This window comes from Meleagris gallopavo, chromosome 4 (genome assembly GCF_000146605.3).
Source record: "Meleagris gallopavo isolate NT-WF06-2002-E0010 breed Aviagen turkey brand Nicholas breeding stock chromosome 4, Turkey_5.1, whole genome shotgun sequence".
Taxonomy (NCBI): Eukaryota; Metazoa; Chordata; class Aves; order Galliformes; family Phasianidae; genus Meleagris; species Meleagris gallopavo.
In genome coordinates, this window is record NC_015014.2 from 9,259,099 (window position 1) to 9,282,247 (window position 23,149).

A 23,149-nucleotide genomic window follows, 5' to 3' on the forward strand; every position below is an offset into this window, starting at 1 on the left:
GGGGCGAGGGACGGCGGAGGGGAACGAGGCAGCCGGGTCCGGCCGTACCGCGGTTGCCCTGAAACGGAACGGGATGGGCGGTGAGCGGGCGGCTGCTGCCGCTCGGCCTCTGCGGGAGCCGCTTCCAGAAAGATCGGCTGCACAGCGCTGGGTGATGGAGCCGAGGGGAATCTACAGCCACAGCCTCAATTTTCTGTTCCCTTCTTTCCTTAAGCAGACCGTCGCTCGGGCCGGCTGAGTTCTAAAGCTGAAAGAGCCCGTTCTACAATGATGAATGCTGACATGGACGGTATAAGTTCTTAATGTTCTTCACTGTTATTTTTTCTACCTAGTATAATTCCCAGTTATTACATTAAAGCTCCTATGATTTATTGCAGCTGTTGAGGCTGAGAATCAGGTGGAATTAGAAGAGAAAACACGGCTTATTAATCAAGTTTTGGAACTGCAGCACACACTTGAAGGTTAGCAGTTCGGCACTCAGATTTTTCATAAGCACAATGTGAATGAAAGAGGAGAACCTTACTGTTCTGGGCTGTCCCAGGCTGACAGTGCTGCTGTTAGAAGTACGTCGCTTACACAGCTGAAGGGACACAAACAAGGCTTCAGAAACATTAGCGATGCCAACTTCTTCCCCTCTTCTGTAATGCAGCGTTTGCTCACGACACACAACAGGCTGAAGGGGCGATACATTTAACTTCCCAGGATCCTCAGCTGACCTACATCTTGGTTTCCGAATAGTTTAGCTGCAATAACTTAATTCAAAAAGTCAGTGTAAGAACACAGATAAACAACATGATACAGGGAAAGCAGATTTGAAATACTTTCTGTACCACCTACTGTGGAACTCCCAGGTTTTATCTAAAGCAATACCTTAAAGCAGTGCTTCCCACATTAAGAAAAACCCACATGGTTTGATGTAGGCACACAGAATATATTCATTATTGTATGCACGTGTCTAATTTCTTTTTTTTTTTCTCTTCCCTTATAATGTCACCTTCACAGATCTCTCAGCACGGGTAGATGCTGTTAAGGAAGAAAACTTGAAACTGAAATCAGAAAACCAAGTTCTTGGACAGTATATAGAAAATCTGATGTCAGCATCTAGTGTTTTCCAAACCACTGACACAAAGAGCAAAAGGAAGTAGGGGTTGGCTCACAAGCGATGTCATTGTATTGCTGCTGTCTTTTTTGTTTTAATTGGCATAGGCTACATGAGCTAAAATTATCTTAGTTTGTGGCTTCACTGGATACCAGAAGATTATAAACTTCAGTGATAAGCAGAATTAAGAACATTATCATGAACGGGAGATGCAAGTTTGTATATTAAGATTAAGCAATGTGCAATTATAGTGTAGAGACTTACTAGACTTTCATATTTGTATTAAAAATGAGCATATCTTGTTAAGAATGGGATTCAGTTTGTCAAGTTAAACATGTCTTGTTTGCTCTCTTAGAGGTCTTGGTGTTCTTGACTAGAAAAATGATAGTTATAAAATGGTGTTGAAAAACTTACTTGGTAAAAATATTCAAAGGCTAATTGCATCACCTTTTTCACCTCAACTGTTGATAGATAACCATGTAGTACCTTCATATCTCTGCTGAACAGCTTTAAACAGAAGCCTATAAACCAGTTAGGAATTTTTGTAAAGCAGTAACAGTATGACATAATTTGTACAGTTTGCATGCAGGAAAACAACAGTTTTTTGGAAAGGGTTAAGTTAAAGTGAATAAGGATAAGTAATTTGCATCAGGGAAATATCAAATGGATGCAATATTAACCTGTATCATTTTTAAGATCTACACTTAAAACTATTTTAACTTTCTTTCCTTATAGAAAGGTCAGGTTCTGTGTTGTAACATACTATCCAACCAAACTCACCCAAAACCTGAGTAATAAGCTTGACAAACAGAAAGCCAGCAGTGTTCTTCCTCGTGCTCATTGTGAACAGGGTAGAGTAGCGAGAAGCTGAGAATAAGTCCTTCCTTGCCACCTTTTTACTTTCCTCCTGAAGTGCCAAACTTGTCTTTGCTTCAGGCCTTACAGCAGCTCTTTACCTGCCACAGGGCCAGAGCTTGTGAAGTACCTCTAGAGACATAGCACAAAACCATCCAAGGCAGAAGAGGCTGTCGTCTGTCAGATCTGGGCTGCAATGAGCAATGCCTGGTTTCAGGGTGTCCTGTTTTAGTTCAATGGATTGGCTTTGTTTGAAGGAGCTCAGCCCAGATTCTGGGTGCCAGCACTTCCCCTAGAAAGGGTACATCTAGCATAACTGGTGTTAGAGAAGAGCAGAAGCTGAAATACAAACAGCACTGTTAATTTTAGCTTGGTAACATTAGGTCTGTTTCATCTTGCCATATAGCAGCGTGGACTTCTTATGGATGTCACCTAAAACTGACATCTGTCTCTTTAGTAATGAAGTCATTTTATTTTACCTTTTAACAAAAGGGAACTATTAGCGTAAGCTTCTCTTTCCGTTTTGCTGTGATAGATTGTGTAAAGCAAAGCTGGAGGAAGTGAATGAGTGGATGTCATGGCAGGATAAATCCATCTCAAAACACAAGCTTCTTGGCAGCTAAGCACTGCTATTCCTCATCTGTAAGCTGTTACCGTGAAATCTCCCATTTCCCTCTATTTAAAATGACTGTAAAGCACTCACTGGAACCTCAGCGGAGTTAAAATGACTAAAAACAAAGCACTAATATTTTGTGGCTTGAAGGTTGTTTACAAAGTCCGTGTCAAGAAATGAGATGACCAAAAGTTTCACCCACCAAGGCACACGTGGCTGATACTGTTTGTGTCACAGGGTCCTATAAGCAGCTAATGTTACTATTAAACATCTCCGGATTGCTTTGTCACATTGCTGTCTATCTGAAATTTCGAATACATGCAGAAATTTCTAGCAGGTGGAAAAAAAAAACAACACAGGGCTAGTCCAGGGTTTGAGCACTGAAGACACACACCTCACCAAGCATTTGACTTCTAAAAAACTGCACTTCATTACAGCCATTGTAGCTTTCAGGCCATGTCACTGCACACCTCCACCCGCACTGTGGGAGACATCCACAAACACCAAGTAGTAACACAGCATGCACTTACTAGACTTGAGCAGTTGTGAGATCAAGTAATCTCTAAATCATGGTTGTGTATTGTAAGATTGGATAGTGATATTTTATCCATCAGTCTGTATATAGTAGTCATTTAATCTATATACCATTTTTCATCCCATTACTGCGGCCTTCATTTAACTTATGAGCATTTTAAAGATGTTGTATTTCTGACTTTACACTAAATAAAAACTTGATTTGTCTCAGTTTGTTTTAGGCTTGATAAATGTTAAACCAGATTGCTATTATCTTAGCTGCTTCTACATAGTTAGATGTATGAAAGATTAGATGTAATTATCAAGTGTTGAGATGAGAACTGGGTTAATTACTGTTTTCAGTAAGCTTTGAGACTGACTCGCGTGGTATTTTCACCTGTGAATCTTAGTATATTCTTCTGTGTAAGCTACAAGAAATAAGACAGACTTGGCAGACTGCATCCAGTGTTCTCAATGCTAAATCCTGCCAGTCTCCACATGGCTTAATTGTAAGAGATGGATGATATTACCTTTGTCTACACAGGTACCTAGCTCTACATTGGACAGAAACCAGAATTCTTATTTTGTTCTACCGTTATTATGGTGGAAGCCAATGGAGAAGGAAACTGTGAGAGAACACCCCTCCACCATCCCCTCTGGTCCTGCTTAGCCTCACCAGAACATTCATATACAAATCAGTTATACAGAGGAACTACAGAAGGAAATCACAATATTAGAAGTATCAACAGAAGGGTTCCTTTCTTGCCTCATTTTTGTCCCCTCGTCTAGAGCCTCAACTCCTCTAAGCTCTCATCTTTCTCTCCTAATTCCTAGCATAGACTAGGTCCAATAAACTGATAAGCAGGAGGATGCCTTTATCTCAGGTTCCAGGTAATGGTAGTCATTAAGTCAGTATGAAAAGTGAGACTGATTTTACAAAGTTAGTACCATTGCACACAGCACCTGAGCTATGGCCTCTTAAGGCAGTTCTATCTGGTAAATAAGGAGTTGTTTATTACAAAGTGAGGTGCAAGCAAAGATGCCGATAGGGCATAAATCAAGACCTTAGGGGAACCTTAAGAGAATAAAGACTAGCACCCACTATAAAGCTGACTGATCACTGAAGTAACTCTACCACTGCCAATAAACGTGTGCTGATCTACCAAATAAATACATAATCAACTCAAAAGCCCACACTTAAACACTGAAACAATTTCAAAGGACTTTTACCAGACTCAGATGGGATTCAGTCACAGCGCTGAAATGCTCCAAAAAAGTTACAGTGATCAGCAATCCACACTCATCCCATTGCCCAGGTTCCCTCTTGTTTGTAGGATACCTCATTGGTAACAGATAGCTGTTGATAGGACTGCAAATCTCAGGGCAAAGGGGGAAATCAGGAATCATTACTTATTAGCTCATGGACCCTAAAAGGGGTCAAACGGTTGCACTTAACATTTCTCACTACGGCCTCTCCCTGTATTTCTCCACACAAAACAGAACGCAGTACTCTGACTTCAATGCAAATACCTGTGCAGGCTGGCTTCTTCGGAAGTGACAGCTAAAAATTGTGACCAACTTCCTGTTAAGTAATAGCAGAGCAAGGAAAACAACAACATCTTCGTAGACTTAAAAGTGTTTACGAGTAAACTAACAGATTTCCTTGGCAGAAAGTTCTTTGTGAATTAACAAACTTCTAAATGGTTTTAGCCTATGACTTGCTTTTGCTAGCAGTTTACAACTCACTCATACTCGAGGCAGCTGCCAAGCAGCAGCAGGATTCCAAAAGCTGCAGTTTTGTTGGTTGATTTTAACATACAGTCGAATTTCAGCAGTTTCTCTTATGATATGCAGTTTATTTAAACTATATTAAAAGAAAGCCCAAGTACTCACATCTGTAAAAAAAAAAAATCCATCAAAAATTCTTATCTGTATTAATCAATTTCATGTTAAACAAGAATTATTAAATATTTTTCATACACAATGTACACTCAGCAAATATTCTATAAACAAAATCTATGCCGTTCTGGCTCAGAACATGAGAGCTATAAAAGTTTGAAAAAATCTATATATTACTTCTGTAGATTTGATATCTGCATTCAAAAGCAAAATAAGTCACGTCAATTAACCACTTCTTTGAGTATTCCAATTTAAACTATCTCTTAAAATAAATTACTATAACCCATGTTTAAAGTGAACAGGTGACTACTCTGTAACAGTATCAACTAAAAGAAAATCATCTACAGAAAAATTGTTGCTAGCACTAAACGATCATACAAAAACAATTATTGCATTTAGCTCTGCACAGAAAAAAATACCTTTTCTCTGAACAACGTGAACTGTAGATGCTTCACCTATACTGCAACACTCTTTTAGCTCCAATGTGTAAACAGCTGATTTTGTGCCAGAGCTGCAAAAATATTTATTCATGTTCTTAAAAATATTTAGAGTAACATTTTTCATCTCTAATATTGATTTTTAAGAATCTTCGAATCTTAAGAATCTGCTTTGTAAAATCAGTTGGCCAACTTGCAGTTTCACTTTTATTCTAAATGTGAAACATTAGGTAACTCCTCACAGATAGTATTTCTTGTTAAAAAAAAAGGGACAGCAAGGAAGGTTGGGAAGGTTAAAAGAGGTTAGAGAATTAAGAGAGGATAAGTAGCAACGAGTCCCGTTTTTCCCTCCACATCTCAGGAACCTGCATGCTGTCAGGCTCCTTGGAGTGGCATGTCGTAAGTTAGTGCTGTTTAGAGCTAGAAATAGTAGCTGCAAAGAACTCAGTCCTTTTGTACTCTTCTTTTGCGCACTGACTTCAGCGGACCATCCCCAGAGCCTGCAGTTTCATCAGCTACTGTCATCTGAAGGAAGAAAATAAATCAGCATTCACATTCTTAAGCAATGTGCATTTAATCCTTCAAACTTACGTTATTTATTCCTCCCTATCCCCAAATCATATTAGCACTCAATACAATACCTAAATGACAGATTTTTTTCCCTGCAATATGACACTAATGATAAACAAGGTAATGTATAAACATGATTTTACAAGGGGAAAAGGTTTTAAGTTGAGGGAAAGGAGATTTAGGTTGGATGTCAGGGGGAAGTTCTTTACAGAGAGAGTGGTGAGGTGCTGGAACAGCTGCCCAGAGAGGCTGTGGATGCCCCGTCCCTGGAGGTGTTCAAGGCCAGACTGGATGGGGCCCTGGGCAGCCTGGTCTGGTATTAAATGGGGAGGTTGGTGGCCCTGCATGTGGCAGGGGGGTTGGAGATTCATGATCCTTGAGGTCCCTTCCAGCCCAGGCACCTCTGTGATTTTATGATAAACTAAGTGAGTAAAAGGCTTTTCCTTCTGAATTCAGAAGAAGAATAGCATCTAACATCAGAAATTTGTTTATTCCCCATTTACTCACTAGTTTAAAAGCCGTGTCTTTTAATTAATTTAGCAAATTCCTTCAAGCACACATTGTACTAATTTTCATTTCCACTTGTTAAGCAAGAAGCATTTAAAACATTGTTACTTCCTGTCTTGGAGAGCTACAAACAGAACAGACTGCTCTTAAATCAGCTGTCTGTTCTTCTCACTTGAGAAGCACTTGGCTTACTGAGGCTCCATTCCCAGACAACGCCTTGTTTCTCACTTTCCTGCATCTAACAGAAGCACCTGATTCAGAAGGCATAGTTCCCAGAAGGTGGCACTACTGGCCTAAGAACATGGCATGCATGCAGTCTCCTAAGTAGGTCACTAACTATGTCATGTCAGAAGCTCAGACGCCCTGAAAATACCTAGGTAAGAGCAAGATGTAACCTCTCCATATTCCATTACACAATCATATGTTCAGCTCTTGTTACTTCTTTCACAAAGAAAGGGTTAATGGGTTTATCAGACACTGCATTCCTAGGTAAACGTACAAGAACAAGCTTTTTTCAAAAAAGGAGAATTGAGAAAGGGGTAATCAGTGAAGAATTTCTGTTAAAGCAACGTGAACTCATACAAGGCACAGTTGCACAGAGGAAACTCACCTCATCTTCTGAGCCAGATTTATTTGATTTATCACCTTCTTCCTGACTTCCACCTGCAACTTCGTTTTCTTCATCATCAATATCTTCCCCATATTTACTCTCGTCTTCTGCAGGAGAAATTACTTTTACTTAGTAAACAGAACTACATAAGAAATACACTACAGTCACACAGTAGTAAGTTTTTCCTCGCCAATTTCTGTGAACTGCTTGTTTATAATAATATATAAGCTAAACAAAGCAGAGCTAACTTCTCAGTGAGGTTGTAGCTTACTGTAGTTTAGTGCATTACTGTAGTAAAATAAAGAGTAGTGAGTGAATAAATACTCTTAGTCTACTCGCTGATCACCAGACAGGTTACCCTTCTGGGGTCTCTCTCTGTTCCATGCATTCTGTGAAGGAAACCATGCTCCCAAGCTGGTTTTGTTTCCACTTTGGGCCTCAGAACTTACAAGCTTGCACTCCCATGCCTGCATTTTAGTTATCTATGTTCAGTATGAGGATTCAGACCCAGCAATCACACCATGACATATTAAATAAAGTTACTTAAAAGCCTGACAAGTCTTTTACTTCAAACTGCGATCTTGAAGTGAGAATTCCTGTGACTTGATTATCTACTGCAAACATCTCTATCAAAGAGTAAACAAGAAACGACATCCATATCTGGCAGAAAGGAAATAAGACAACAACTGCCAAGCATAACTACCCAAAGATTTGTTTTAAAAATAGACTCTTACAAGTAAAGCATGGCAAAAATGCACAAAACCTTTGCTTAGATTTTGATGAAGACAACTAAGTCCCATGACAGTGCCATTCAAGATGCCAGCAATTCATGCTCACTGGAGCCACAGAAATCTACAAGTGTTTCTGAAACTTGCCACTGTGCCTAAACTTCCCACGATAAGATGCGACTCTGAAGTCATCCAGTGCTTCACAGTTCAAAACCCATTGCCTTCAACTCCAGAAAACAAAGTAGATAATGACTATGAAGGAATTGCAGAAATGATTAGGATCCAGAGGATTAGGAGAAAATATTGATGACTACAAATACTGTGTTGAGAAATGGCAAAGGCAACTCACATACACATCTGGCATCTACCTAATGCTCCACCACTGGCAATGAGACAAACTAAAAAAAGAGAAGAGAGATTTTCAAGTCCTAGCCCAAGCTATTTCCTTTTCCACTATCTGAAGGAGGAGCCTCCCTTCCCATTTTATTTGTATCCTTGATAAACTCTGCCTCCTCCAGTTCTCTTCTCTCTGGAGAGAAAAGAACCATACGAAAACAGAAGACTATTTATGATTTCAGATATGAAGAAGCAAAAGATAGATAGAAAGAAGGAAGATTTCAACCTGCAAGCGTAAAAGGTAGCAGGAAGGCTAAGGGAAGCTAAGCAATTCTTTTCAAAGGAAGAAAAATCTCAGTCATGTGACAGCAAAGTATAATTTTTTCATCTTTGAAGCCTGGAATGTATTTGAAAAGCTTAGAAGAGTCATACAAAAGCTACCTACGTTGATTTTGCTCTGCATTTAGTTTAGTAACCAGAGGTAAAGGTATAAAATGGAGCCTAATTCTGAAATATCAGGAACAGCTGGTAAAAAAAAAAAAAAGGTAAGGCAGATGAATTAAGTTTGGTGCAGCAAAGCATTATGCCCAAGTACTCAATTCTCTGAGCACGGGAACAATGATGCAGAGTTGAATGTCAACTCATACAGCCAAAAACCATCAACTCTTGTGGCCTTTGGTGCAGAAATAGATAGAAATGACAGAGTTCTGGTCAGCAACACAAGATGATGTCATCAGTAAAAAAAAACCCAGCATTCATGTCTGCTTAGTTTTTAACTTATGAGGCCAGCCATTTGCAAATTGCTTTGCTCTTACAGAGCAAAATAAGAGACAGAATCTTGCAGCCTAAGGATTTTCTCACAGGAGTCAAAACAGTGCACTGTAAGTTCCATGATTCTCTTCTCACTTGCAGGCAGATGGAAATGCTATCACAGCATCAAAGCCATAGCTGAGTAGTTCCACTTGTGTTTGATCAAGCAACGTGAGATGCTTATGTTAATCTCTGAATGCCAAAGTGCATCTTAGCCTACTGATCATTTGTTTCTCCCTTGGAACAGCAGAACAGATCTCTGCAGGCTAGCACTGCTTTCCTAAGAAGAGGTATCAAACAAGCAGCAGATTTCAGTACTTAAATCCACTGTATTTTCAGACTTCAACAAGAGTTACTAAAACCAATGGGTTTTGGTAGTTCAGGGTATGATGCTCCCACCGAGGAATAAGTCAAGAGTTATGTTAAAGACTTAAGGCTATTCCAGACACATTTTAAAGACAACATGATTGTAACCACTAGAGATAACTGAACCACCCAAAGAGCGTTCAATATATGAGATATTTAGAAGGCAGAAAATATGTTTGTGAACATAAGACTTAGAACAATTTATCCAAAGTGAAGAAATACTGAAGAGAACTCTACTTTAGAACTCTTTTTTCCTTGTATTTACCAAAACACAACGGCACACCAATTGCTAAAAAGATAAAGAAGGCTCAGAGCAAGGCAGATTTTGCATACTCTAAGATCACTGGCTGCAATTATTGCAGTGCAGTCCACGATTTAGTTCTTTCCATGCTTTTACACTGATCCAATTACGAAGCGACATACTCTTACCATCTTCACCAATATCTTCATTTTCTTTATCTTCTTCTAAATCTATTTCATCATCTTCTAGCTCTTCTCTTCCTTGTTTTACTTCTCCCTTTGTAACTGGCATAGATGTATTTGGTTTTTTTAAGTCAAAATCTTCATCTGTTTTCTAAAACAAATTCAACATCAATTTACTTAAACTCAGGCTAAGAATTAAACACAACAGTCACTAGGAGTTAACTAATATCAGTGGTACAGTAAAAGAGCATACTGTTGCACAAATACTAGAAGTTTTAAATAAAGTATTAAGAATGACAGAAGAAAAACGTATTCAAAATTTCTCTAACCTTTGCTGGCCAGCAGAACAACACACCTAGACCAACAGGCAGAGCTAAAGTCAAGATATAAAGAACCCAAAGCCATGGATGGTCTTCCGCAGCAGTCACCAGTTGACTAAACATTCCAGGCTACATTAAAAACAAACAAACAAAAAGCATTTTTTAATCACTCTCAACACTTAGGTAAGCTTATAAAAATGTATATATTTTAACCCTTACGCTGCCCAAAGAAAACCCTTCAAGTTTGAGGAACTTCATGCTTTCTACTCTCTCCAGCTTTTTTGCTCCTTCCCCATGCTGTGCTAACTTAACTGGTAAGAACCTCCAAGGAGCAGCCAGCCACCTGAAGAGCAACACTTTGCTCCATCTGTACTACCACTTTGCCTCCTCCAACAGCCAATTAATCAGGCAGTCAGCTGTCTTCCAGTTCTGACTTATGTAGGCAAGCCCTGGTTCAGTTAGACTCTGGAAAGGGACATCAGCAACCAAGGTAGAAAGCTACAGAAGTAGTGGAGTGAAGGGACTTCAGGATTACCTTTTGCTATTGTGTGTACAGATACAGATGCAATCCAGACATAGAAACAAATATTTGAAATGAGCAAGGCTGTGAAACGAGGTGGCTTTCCTAAATTGCATAGTCTGTTGCTACTTTCTCATCCTTTGTGATAAACAGCACCTGCCAGAGACTGACCATGCTTACACAGCCAATTCATAATTTCTTTCCCATACCCACATGTCTGCTTTCATTCCCCAAAGTAAATACAGGACTGTTAGAACAAACCACTTGTGAAAGTGGAATAAGCTTCCTAAAAAGATGATGCCCTATGCCTGTCAGCATTCAAGAGACAATTTCAACAACGCCACTTTGAATCTTGTATGGCCCTAAAGAAGTCAAGCAGCCATACTCTGAATAATCTTGGAATGATTCATTCCAACTCGGGTACTCTCTCTCAACTGCAGTCAGTAAAAACAGCCACTAGAGGGGCTCATGTGCCCATCCATTGAGACAAATTCATGCTATGACATAGGGAAGAGATCTAAAAAAAAAAAACAAAACGAAAAACAAAAAAACTAGGTGATGGCCAACTGCACTAAGCAAAACGTGGAGGTACACACAGAAACAGAAGAACAGATGCAGCTCCAGAAACACACACGTATTACTGTCAGAGCTGCATAATACACATTCAAACAGCCAGAGATCTAGATTTATTAAATATATAAAAAAGAATGGCTATTAACTGCTTTTTATGACAGGGGAGCACGTATGAAAAGGAGTTAGCCCAAAGTGAGAAGTTTTAAGTATATGAAGAGGTCTGGGTGCAAACAGCTTAGCTTCCATTTGCTGACAGATACTGAATTCTAGTACACCATTAACACTGGGAGACGTATCAACTACAATGAAATCTTGCTGCATTTCTCGTTAGATGCTTAAGTGAAATGTTGTACCCTTTTAATTTCAGTCCAATATTGATCTGGGAAAGCTGTATGCCAAACTAGGAAAAGAATGTCATAGCTATTCTGTGACGTTATCAATTACAGAATAATTATATTATAGGAAGTTATTCCAACAGAACTCTTTCCTTGCTACTTCTGGCCACCAAGAATATAATAAAATTGATACCTCGTTAGCACTTGCTACTAATTTCTTCAAGCCCCAACCATCTGCTGCCCAACGGTCGGCTACTTCTTTTTCTGAACAGATTATGAAGTTATCAAAGTAGATATCAGATGTCATAGACCACAGTTCCAAACCAACAGCACTGATAGGTGTCATCTCAAACGGGTGAGGATCTTCAAAATAGTCTGGGTTAGGTATTTTTCGAGGACTCCAGATTCCCTTATGGGCAAAGAAAAACCATGTAATAACATTATCTATACCTCAAAAATAAATGCAAGAAAAAAAAAAACAACCATAAAATACAACCAGTAAAATACATTTTAATGTAATTAACACTTGCTGACTATTTTAAATACATGATTTAAAAAGCAAAGGGGCAGCCTCTGAATTTCAGGAAAACAGAACTGGAAATAACCTATAGAATTTTGGCAGGTAGGTCTCAGACTTCTGGCTTAGGGCAGACAGATTTCTCTTAAATTCAACCCTTTTTCCTCCATATTGGATTACAGCAGTAAGTGACTGTACCAAGTTCAGTACGAAGGGCCAGACATATGTACTAATTTTACTTGTCTGCTTGGTTGAGCTCTGCACCTCTTAAATAATAACCTACAATATTGCTAGTACCTGATAATTAGGATTAACTATCATAGGTGCTTTCCATTTCCCTTTATACTTGGGGTTGTTCTTCATGGGACGCACCCACAGTCCACAACCAGGTGCGGTGGCACACTTCGGATTGGGGACCTGAGGGGCTTCCCACTCCCCATCCATTTCTTCATCCCTACAGAAAGAAAGGCACAAATAACCAATTTCAGGTTGGTCTGATGGGAACACTAACATTCAGTATAACTTTGGATCCAAACACACTTTGCTGTAACAACCTCAGAATTTGGTTGAAGTTCAATGGGCTGATCTAACTGCAACGTGCATTTTCCAGAGTACTGAAAGCTTTAAGGCCACACATTCATAGCTGCTGTAGCATGGTTAAATGTAATCGTACTCCTACATCTGCAGGCAGCTTGCAACATTTCCCCATAACACGCTTTAGGACTACTACATGACTTCAAGCATCAACTTCAATAGCTTTGCTGCTTATCCCTTTAGTAAGTTCTTTCAAATAGCTCCATACTGTTTACAGCTCTTCAGAATACAAGGCAATTATTGACATTTGCATATTTTTCTACAAGTAGTCTCACAAACCAACAAGTACTTGGTCACGCTTGTTATGTTCCAACTTAATACGTTAAAGACAGTGAGATTTGGGTTAAATTCTCATTAGCTCACAATTAGCCAGCAAACAAGTAGACTTATCTACAAAACACATGAACAGGCCCTCATATACAAAGTTCTTACCAGTCCTTTGGCTTTTTCGCTCTGGGGTCCGGAACATACTGTGGTTCATAATCAAGCCATCCTTCAGGCTTCACAGCATCAAGATCTTCTATTTTGAAAGGCTCATCTTCATCCCTTCAATTACAGACTACTATTAGAAAATACATCAGCTTGACTCTGAACCAATGTTCTGTTCAGAGGACCTAACTGGTATGGAAGGGATAATATTCAGGGCCCAACAGAGTTAGATACACTTACAATGAGAATTAGGCACTTACTTCTCTGTTTATAAACATTTCAACAATATTTACGTTTCAAGGCACTGGGTAGCCCAGAAATGGCTGCCATGAACTGACAAGTGTCAATCAGGTATCCCCTTACAATGTTTCCTTTGTTAAAGTTGCTATATGAACACTACTCCAGGAAGAAGGAAGTATGTAACACTTGATCTACTAGTGGCAACCCTGCCCACAGCAGGGAGGTTGGAACTCGATGGTCTTTAAGATCTCTTCCAACCCAATCCATTCTACAATTCTACTAGTAGTGAAAAACACACACGTTCTTCCTAATCCTTCAAATAAGGTGATCTTAGTTACTAACTGCAACAAGGGAGAGTTCAAATCAGCAAAAGTCAAGATTGTACTTCTTTCCTTAAAAGAAGATCAGATCCTCGCACATCTTCCTCAATTACATTTTTTCAACTGTTAGTATTTGTGAAACATATCCCAAGTGTTGAGAGCAAGAAAAACAACAAAATAAAGCCAGGCAAATATTATAAAACAGTAACCTGCATGCAAAATTTTTTTTTATTTTTATTATTTTTTTTTTTAAACAGATGAAGCTTTCTCCTTACCAGTCATCTGGTTTGACAGCATTGGGATCAGGTATTTTTTGTCTCTCATCCCAATCGTCAGGCTTCTTATCAGCAGGATCATCTATTTCTTTAGGAGGGTTTACTGGAGGAACCATATCCTCAAGAAGACTTCCCTTACTGATGACTGATTGGTCGATCAGCATTTCAAATGTATCATCTGGTTTTAGCACTAAATAGAAAAAAATGGTATTGAAGAAATAAGGAAGTATTCACTTCACAAATTAATTTACCCTCCAGCCAAAGTCATGTATGTGATATGCTTAGACTTAGTCAACTAACAGCCAACAGAACCTAGCGAGCAGAACAGGAGACATTCAGGTACTAGATCCAAACACAACAGCCAAGTCATCACTTTGTGGATTTCACAACCTAGAAAAATGTAACCTCCTGAATCCAAATGTATCTAACAAATTTGTCAAAAAAAAAACAAAAAAAAACAAAAAAAAACAAAAAAAACTAAGACTCAGTCAGAATTCTGCTGCTTTGCCTCCATCCTCCCTGCACTACCAAAGACAAACTTTAGCCTCCAAAAGCATCTCAGCTATCAAATTATAATTCCACTCTTGAAAGCGTGAAAAAAGAACCCCTGTAAATATCACAGCTGGAGGATCATGCAAGCAATATTTTCTTTCAGACTCCAGACTCTGAGAGCATCTTTCTCAGTTGTCAGACAGAATACAGAACATTCACAGAATCACAGAATGGCCAGGGTTGGAAGGGACCTCAGGCATCATGAATCTCCAACCCCCTGCCACACGCAGGGCCACCAACCTCCCCATTTAATACCAGACCAGGCTGCCCAGGGCCCCATCCAATCTGGCCTTGAACACCTCCAGGGACGGCGCATCCACAGCCTCTCTGGGCAGCTGTTCCAGCACCTCACCACTCTTTCTGTAAAGAACTTCCCCCTGACATCCAACCTAAGTCTTCCCTCCCTCACTTAAAACCATTTCCCCTTGTCCTGCAGTTCTCTACCCTTTCAAAGAGTTGACTCCCCCTCCTGTTTGTAGGCTCCCTTTAGGTACTGAAAGGCTGCAACGAGGTCACCCCGCAGCCTTCTTTTCTCCAGACTGAACAAGCCCAGCTCCCTCAGCCTGTCTTTGTAGAGGAAGTGCTCCAGCCCCCCGATGATCTTCATGGCTCTCCTCTGGACACTCTCCAACAGCTCTCTGTCTTTCTTGTGCTGGAAGCTCCAGACCAACATTATTTTCAAGTTTTTAAAATATTTTAGCAAGTGCAAGTACCTGATAAGCAAGGGTCACAGAAACAAGCAGCATCAGACTCCGCAATTGTTGAGACACTGGACTCAAATCCACTTCTAATAACCAGTGAATACATTCTAGTGCTTAACAAGTACATTTAAATGCCCATTTAACACAACCAAGATTACTAATTTGAAGTGAATACTCCTCCAGTTTTATGAAGATATGTGATAGTAACACTGACCAACAGTTTGGTACTACCTAATTAACATCTTGCAGCCTACATTTCATAATTTGTTAAAACAAATGCATAATCCCCCCCCCCATTATTTTACACACAATAGCTGATTTTTCAACTTACGTTTTCCAACAAAAAATCACTAGAAGTCACAAACCTGCATGGAGGTCTTGCTGACTATTTGTTGCAGAATAAATGCCATTTGAGTTGAAGTACCTTTAATCATTATCTCTAATGAAATAGCCTGAATACAGGAACACATACACTCCTTTTTATATACACTCCTTTATCATGAGAACAGAGTTTGGGAAGGATATTTGCCACACAAACTACAAGCAGCCCAAACTCATTTATCTTCAGAGAAAGCAGGAACATATCTGGTCACACACAGCTCTGCAGATGCAGGCATCAACGATAACCCAACATGTGGAGGAGAGCAGTGTTCAGTATGCTGCAGGAGAGCTCACTGACCAACTTCAACTCTGATGCCTTCCTATAAGATTGGACTTTTCCTTAAAATATTTTTATCATGATATGTACTCAAAGTATTAAATCAGTTCTTCAGGTTAGAGGCTGGCCAAAGCTGGAATGTTTTTTCAAGTAATTGAACATTAAACAGCACTATTTCAAAGCCACTTACGTGTTGCAGGTAAGCTCAGTCATTAAGTAACTTAAGGCCAAATCAGTAAGCAATCAGCTCCAGACTTAACAATAACAAAAAGAGTAAGACACGAAGCTTCAGTAGAGAGAAACTTGTTTTTTTTAAATCTTTTTTCTAATTCAAACTTGTAAAAACTAAACAATACCAAGAGTGTATAGATGCGTCTTCTTGTCCAAATAGAATTTTTTTAGGTCCACATCAGGACGTTTTGCATGTTTTTCATCGTATTCTCCAGTTTTAGGATTCTTATGCCTGATGATAAAGTGTAGTTTGTAATCTTCACCACATTTATCTGGTCCAAACATAATAGTATAAGGCGTTTTGTCAAAGAAGAACTCCTATGAAAGTAAAAGAAGTTAAAATGTACAGCTTGACACACCCTTATCAACTCATTTGGAGTACTGCTTGTCCACGTTACTGTGGCATATATACAACATGGTTACCTTTTTCTAAGAGGTGTTTGATGTGGCCTCAATCCTAACCCTGAGAACTGGCAGGGTAAATCATGAAAAGAATTTAACAGCTTTTGTAAGTTGCTGAAACAGCCTAACCATAGAGATCACTGAAGCCTCTTCAGACAAGTTGACTGGGCTTACTAAGTCTTCACCCTTACATTAAGTGGAAACGCCTGTTACACTAAAAGATAGAAGAGAACCAGTTTCTGTTCTTCACAGCCATTTATATTTCAATACAGATGAAAAGCAAGATATCATTATCCGGTGTTTCAGTGCTGCTTTCTTGCTCTACAATAAGTAATAATAAACAACTCTTACAATACCAGATTCAGTTTTCTTCCAAATACATTGCATTCAGCTGTTCTGAAATTTCAGTTGTACGTTTTTTTAAACTACTTATATGATTTTTGTATTTGGAACACACAGTACCATGGTATGTTTTTAAGCAACCACTTGAAGTGAGCCCACTTGATTTCTGCAAGTTACCTTCCCTCAAGACACATCCCATAGCAGATGTATTGTTTGAGATGGGTCTGTGTTTTTATTTATTTTTAAATATACTCATTCCTCAATGAAACAATCAATAGCAAATGTCAAGGGACATACCAGATCCAAGTCATCCGTACTGGAAAGGAGTTTAATATATGCACCACCACAGTCAATGCCTCCTTGAAAATTCACTTCGTATCTAGGCAAAGAGCAAATAAAAAAAAAATTCCTCATATCAGACAAATACAAATAAACTTCATATCTGCAGTTCTGCTTAGGAACACATTACAATCATGTATAAGTTGCTTGATTTTTTTATTAGGCGCTACTGTCAAAATATTCCAATATTGACTACAAGGTTTTTGGTTGATACACAAACCAACACATTAGCAATGTCAGCCAAAAAAAACCACAGTAGCAATTGCTACAGTTGGGAACAGCAGTAAGAGAAGTTTCAAACTTGTGTTGACCCAGAGGTTGGCGGCCCTGCCCGTGGCAGGAGGTTGGAAGCTGATGATCACTGGGGTCCCTTCCAACCCAGGCCCTTCTGTGATTCCACCAAAGTGAGGCAGAAACCAGGAATAGTTCTAGGAATTTGTTCTCTCTTTGAAACTACCCATTTCAAACCACATTGGATTTAGCTCCAGGGATCCAAATCGTTGTAGTTGAGTTACACAGAAATACCCTGCAAGTATAAAAGCAGCATACTCAAATAGCAAGTTAAACCTGTTTCATTTAGGACTGAAAATTAATTAACTTGTGTTTTATAAAATAGTAACTTACAGCCAAAGTATTTCAAGAGTTTGAATATAACTTCTTACACTTCATCTTACTTGCTTATTTTCATTTGTACTTACAGCCCTGGTAGCTCTGGCTGTGTCAGTCTGTGCTACATGAAAGGATTTACATGACTTTATTGACTCAAAGATTTGAAGCATGGTAAATATCAAGCATGGAATCTGAGGGAATACTTACTGAACAATCAAAGGTTTTTTATCAAAAATAAATGCCTTTGTTAGCATAGCTGATATTGCATGATGCTTTGCAGCTGACTTTAACACTAATCCTTTGTCTCCAGGTATTGTGTTTTCTTTCAGCTCTTCTACTTCCCATCTTCCTAAAAGAAACAGACAAACAAACACCAGCAATGCAACCTTTGGGAAAACAAAAACAACATGCTGTAGCCTTGTGGCAAAGAGAAGTAAAGAGTTCACAGCATATAAGACTAACGGCCAAAGTAGAGAAGTCTTGACATTTGATGTCAAAGTTAGAAGTTTAGTAACAATCATCCAATAGAGCACTGATAGTTCTCCTCTGGTTACAAGTGATTATGCAGGACCACCCTACACTTCCCCAAGCTCTGCAACACTAAATACAAAAACAATGTTCACAGTGCACACATTTGATGCTCACATCTTTCTATCAAATCATCAATCCAGCATTACAACCAGTACTTCAATTACAACAGCTAGAAACCACTAGAATCCCAATTCACAGTAAAGACAATAAAATAACATCTCCAGCTCAGATGATTTAAGATCCATCTCACCCAGCATTTTGGCTCAGACAACAAGGAGAGAAGAAAGCTTAAGGAAAGAAATTGAAAGGAATACGGCCAGAAGTTACAACAGTAACAAATGACAAGCTTCTGCTTTCAAGTAGGTTTCTAAAGGTAAGTACAGCATAATGGGCATACAGCATGAAGGAGAGCTACTTCCCACAAAGCAATAGAACATCAGAACCCATGCAGTCAAAGTAAACATTAAAAACACTTACCATCATATTTAGCAATGTTGCCATCTGTGTCTTCTTTCTTGGCTTTAGACAACACCCAGCTAAAACAAGAAGTGTAAAGTCACTTAACTATCCATGCCAAGTTGTGCTATTTAACAAGCACTGGACAAACAGACTGAGCTTCTACCAAGTCAACCTGTGACATGGATTTCAATGGTCAGCATCACAGAACCCGGTGTAATTTAAAGAATGCAAGCAGAAATTGCAATAAGTTTCATACAACACTCACTTTGAAACACTTCCAAAGAATCTAAGTGAATGTATAATTATAACTTGAAAGAAACACATTTACTTCAAATAAGCCTGAGTTTTAGCTGTGAGCTGAGACTGACAGAAATTAAAACTATGGGCATATAATGTCAAAAAATATACATGAATAGCAATGTCAAAATAACACATCTTTACAAGTCACGCAATGTCTTTCAAGGCCTGGTCTCCAAAGAGCTACTCTATTCTGATGCAATTTCACAGAATCACAGAATGGCCTGGGTTGAATAGGACCACAATGCTCATCCAATTCCAACCCCCTGCTGTGTGCAGGGTCGCCAACCAGTAGACCAGGCTGCCCAGGGCCACATCCAGCCTGGCCTTGAATGCCTGCAGGGATGGGGCATCCACAGCCTCCTTGGGCGACCTGTTCCAATGTGTCACCGCCCTCTGTGTGAAGAACTTCCTCCTAATATCTAACCTAACCCTCCCTCTGTTTAAAACCATTTCCCCCAATTTCTCCCATTTTCGCTCTACTTTGAGGAAAGAAAGGCAACATGCTGATGACTTTTTCATATCTTAGTCTCATACATTCTGACAGCACAAAAACTGCAGTAATTTAATTGCTCCTAGCACGGAATAAAATCCAGCAGTAGCCTTTAGCATCACTTACATGTTACTTTTATGTTAATTACGTACAGTTCAAACAAAAAGGCAAAACACTGTATTCTACAGTTTCAAATATTAGATTCAGTGGGGGAAAACTCTCAGAGATCTCATGAAGCTAAGGATTGAGATAAATGGTATTTAAGCACTTAAGTTTTTCCATTTACCAATCATGGTATACCAATAACATGTTTTGATTTGTCTTCCAAAACCAAACACTTTTTCCCCAACATTCTCAAAGCTTTCACCACAAAGCAAAGTACTCTAACAGCTGATCATACCACCTCCTATTAAAGACATTTCTCCTGAGAAATTCCTAGCAGGTAAATGAATAGAAAGTAAGTCCTGCTGCTCTAGGTTAAATTGCTGAAATTACAAGTTTAGAATGTTAAGCTACAGCTTACCCACTCAATCCTCCATCAAAGGTTTCTGCAAAATAAACATCTCCAGTTGGCTTTGGAGTCTGGTACGTCACCTAAAAGACATTTACAGATACGTGCTCTAACATAACTACAGTTTTTCAACTGGAATATACTACCAGATGCCATTAGATTTATCAATGCTATAAAGAGCTAAAGTGCCAGAGTCAAGAGGAAGGAGCCAGGCTCTTTTCAGCGTAACCCAGTGATGTGACAAGAGGCAACGCACCAAGAGGAACACAGGAAATTCCATATGAACACAAAAACATTTTTACATTGAGGGTGACAGAGCCCTGCAAGAGGCTGCCCACAGAGCTCACGGTGTCTCCTTCTCTGGAGGTAGTCAAGACCCACCTGGATGCTTTCCTGTGCAACCTGCTGTAGAGAACCTGTTCTAGCAGTTGGATTAGATGATCTCCAGAGGATTCCTATGGTTCTGTAATTGTACATCCATAAGCAGACAGAACACCACTGTTGCATTTAAGGGAATAAAACATGCTTCTCCACAACCCCACCTCATTTCTATGGTTTGGGCATGTGTCCTCTACCAGTGAGCTACTTCCTATCTGCCAAGTATCTGTGTGACGTGGAGATCAATAGCAGCCAAGTACATCAAGACTCTGGGCAAGGGCTTTTAAGGCAGGAGAGTCTACCCACTTCATTCCTAACACCGTGTTAACGATGGCAGAAGAGGCTGCTAGGTTGGTTTTAGACTCACGTTCAGATACCAGAAAAAAAATCTTCTCTGAGATTTCTGAGAACTAATTGGTGGTCCTCCTTGTACACACAGTAGGGAGCTCAAATGCATGCCAGCTTACCGTTAAGTTTTCCCCATCCTCTGTTTTTTATGCCCTAACAGCTTAACATTTTCACGTTAGAAACTTCAGGAAGTTTCAGACACCAGCATAAAAATACTGCCAGAGTTAAAAAAAAAAAAAAAAAAACCCCCACACAACATGGTCAAAGCTCCTAACTGAAATACTGTTACACATGAGAATACAGAACATTTACTCAGCTTGCAGCAGTTCCCTGCTTCCTCCCTATTTCTTTGCAAGTTTTTCCTTCTTTTGTTTTCCTGCCTACCTGGCACATCACAACCGGGCTACACAGTTTAAAAAAAAAGGAAAAGAAATCTATGAATATTGCCCAAATCTATTACCAACTATAGTTTAACAAACACAGAAATACTTTCCAGAAAGAAATAATGACTGTATTTCAATACGTGAATGACAAAGAAAAAGAACAAGGAATTGATCTCATTTAAAAATATCAATAAGACAAATCTGCTTTCTGCTTTCTTCTCCAGTAATGACACATAAGGCTACAAGGTGTGTTATCAAGGAGGGCTTCAGATAAAAGGTTCCATACCTAGATTGAAGGACAAGAAGATCATCTTCAAGACTATCCACTGCAAGTAGGAGATCCAATTTTGCATTTCAGTATAGCAGAGTCATTAAATCACACACAATGACTGAAAAAACTTCAGTCTGGTGCATCTGACACCCACTGAGTTGGCAGCTGTATGTTAGCTTGCTCTTTTTAAAGTCATTTGTGCACCAATTTGTCTCTCAGTATAACTTTGTTACTTCAAATTACACAAGCTTTAATTAACAACATGCAGAACCTTACCCCTAAGGAAGATTCTTCTTTGTCAACATCAGTTTGCTGAGACTCTTGGTCAAAATCCTCCACTTCAACATCTGCACCCAGAACTTCTCCATCTTCAATTTCTGCAGTTACTGAGCTAATTATCAGGAGAACCAAGCACAGCCAGTCCCACTGGGAATGCATTCTGGTCATCTGAAGAACTGAAAGGTTTAAATTTTAAGCATTGTTGTGGGGATATTATCACCACTAGCTCAATTTTAGTCCAAGGCTTTATCTACAAGAGAAATAACATTAAAACCATAAGAAATAAGGAACGTGAAGTATTAACAGCCTCCTGTTCTTTTGGCCACCACTGCTCACACTTAGTATTCTGTCACTGAGATGCTTTCTGTGCCTCAGAGAGCAGCCACCCTTGTAAGATGGAGCAAAGTTCTTCAGCAATCGTTTATTTATCGCAGCAAACCCTAAATATCACAGTGATTTCTTCTGGAAATCAAAGCCCCCTTTTTTTCTCCCTGGCTTTATCAGATCCACCAAGCAACGCAAACATTGGAAGCAAAATGATAATTCTTTCATGCTCAATTTATCAACCTGCTAGTTCCACCAAGCAATACAAACAGAGATCGGTACCAAGGCGAAACAAACAAACAAAACACCCACACCCCTATAGAGCTGTCCAAAAAGAAAACTTATTCATTTTATTCCTTATTCCTGCTAAGAGCCGTTCACTTCATATTGCCTGTACCAATTATATCTACAGCCCAAAGTAAGCTGTTTTACACACCAGTGCCATGCCAACATGCCAACTACGCCATAAAAGCTTCACTTCTTAGGACAGACTTGTAGTTTTGGGGAAAGTACATTAAATTATGTTACCATTCTTTACCCCCCCCCCCCAACTATTTTATGTCATTCTTTGTCTCTGATGCTTTCCTTTCTTGTCCCAAACATCACCATTACATCTTCATTTTCGTGAATTTCTTCAGCACCACCACGTTAAAATGCAAAACCTTCAAGCCTAATAGCTTCCGGTCTTCAAATCGCGTGCAAATAATAAGAAAGCTCAATGGATCCTGAAGATGAATTAACATATAAAGAGCTATAAAAATCACAGCTGTAAGTTTAAGCTGTTTCTGCATAGCTTGGTCACTCTTCACCATGGGAACACGGGTACCTACAGCACATCCATGTACCAGAAGAGACCTACGAGGCAGCAGCGCTGCCCTGAGACAAGCCCTTGGGAACAGCAACTGCACTGCAACACCGGCACAACATTACACCTCAAGTAATAAGCCACTGCTCACGGGACACACACAAGACAGCAGCGCAATGGGAAAATCAGCAAGGAAGAACGTTCTGAGTACAAGGACACGTCTCCCGACGAGGGCAGGCTGGACGGGCCCTTCCCAGCTCAACTCCATGCCCCCCTCCTACCCGTAACCACAGAGCCACGGGGCTCCGCTCCGCCCGCATAGCGCTCGGGCAGCACAATTCCCGCCG

The 23,149-nt window shown here is 39.5% G+C and overlaps 2 protein-coding genes across 2 annotated transcripts in view; one reads left to right on the top strand and one right to left on the bottom strand.

Annotated features, from left to right (window-relative positions):
• The window catches only part of SCOC (short coiled-coil protein), an 8,805-nt gene extending 5,494 nt beyond the window's left edge, over positions 1 to 3,311 (top strand). The window contains exons 2-4 of the mRNA XM_010709507.3: positions 218 to 289; positions 378 to 461; positions 1,003 to 3,311. Of these exons, the coding sequence (XP_010707809.1) occupies positions 218 to 289; positions 378 to 461; positions 1,003 to 1,145 (299 nt within the window). The 3' untranslated portion in view covers positions 1,146 to 3,311. The remainder of the gene's footprint in view (positions 1 to 217; positions 290 to 377; positions 462 to 1,002) is intronic.
• Positions 3,312 to 4,462: 1,151 nt separating this feature from the next.
• Positions 4,463 to 23,102, bottom strand: CLGN (calmegin). The gene is made up of 15 exons (XM_010709508.3): positions 23,084 to 23,102; positions 21,671 to 21,849; positions 20,027 to 20,097; positions 18,732 to 18,790; positions 17,931 to 18,072; positions 17,073 to 17,154; positions 16,157 to 16,349; positions 13,890 to 14,079; positions 13,058 to 13,171; positions 12,329 to 12,485; positions 11,708 to 11,923; positions 10,096 to 10,215; positions 9,773 to 9,917; positions 7,104 to 7,210; positions 4,463 to 5,941 (listed from the first exon to the last, which is right to left on the bottom strand). The coding sequence occupies exons 2-15, from the start codon at positions 21,839 to 21,841 to the stop codon at positions 5,861 to 5,863; spliced, it is 1,848 nt and encodes a 615-aa protein (XP_010707810.1). The 5' UTR covers positions 21,842 to 21,849; positions 23,084 to 23,102; the 3' UTR covers positions 4,463 to 5,860.
• Between the last annotated feature and the right edge of the window lie 47 nt (positions 23,103 to 23,149).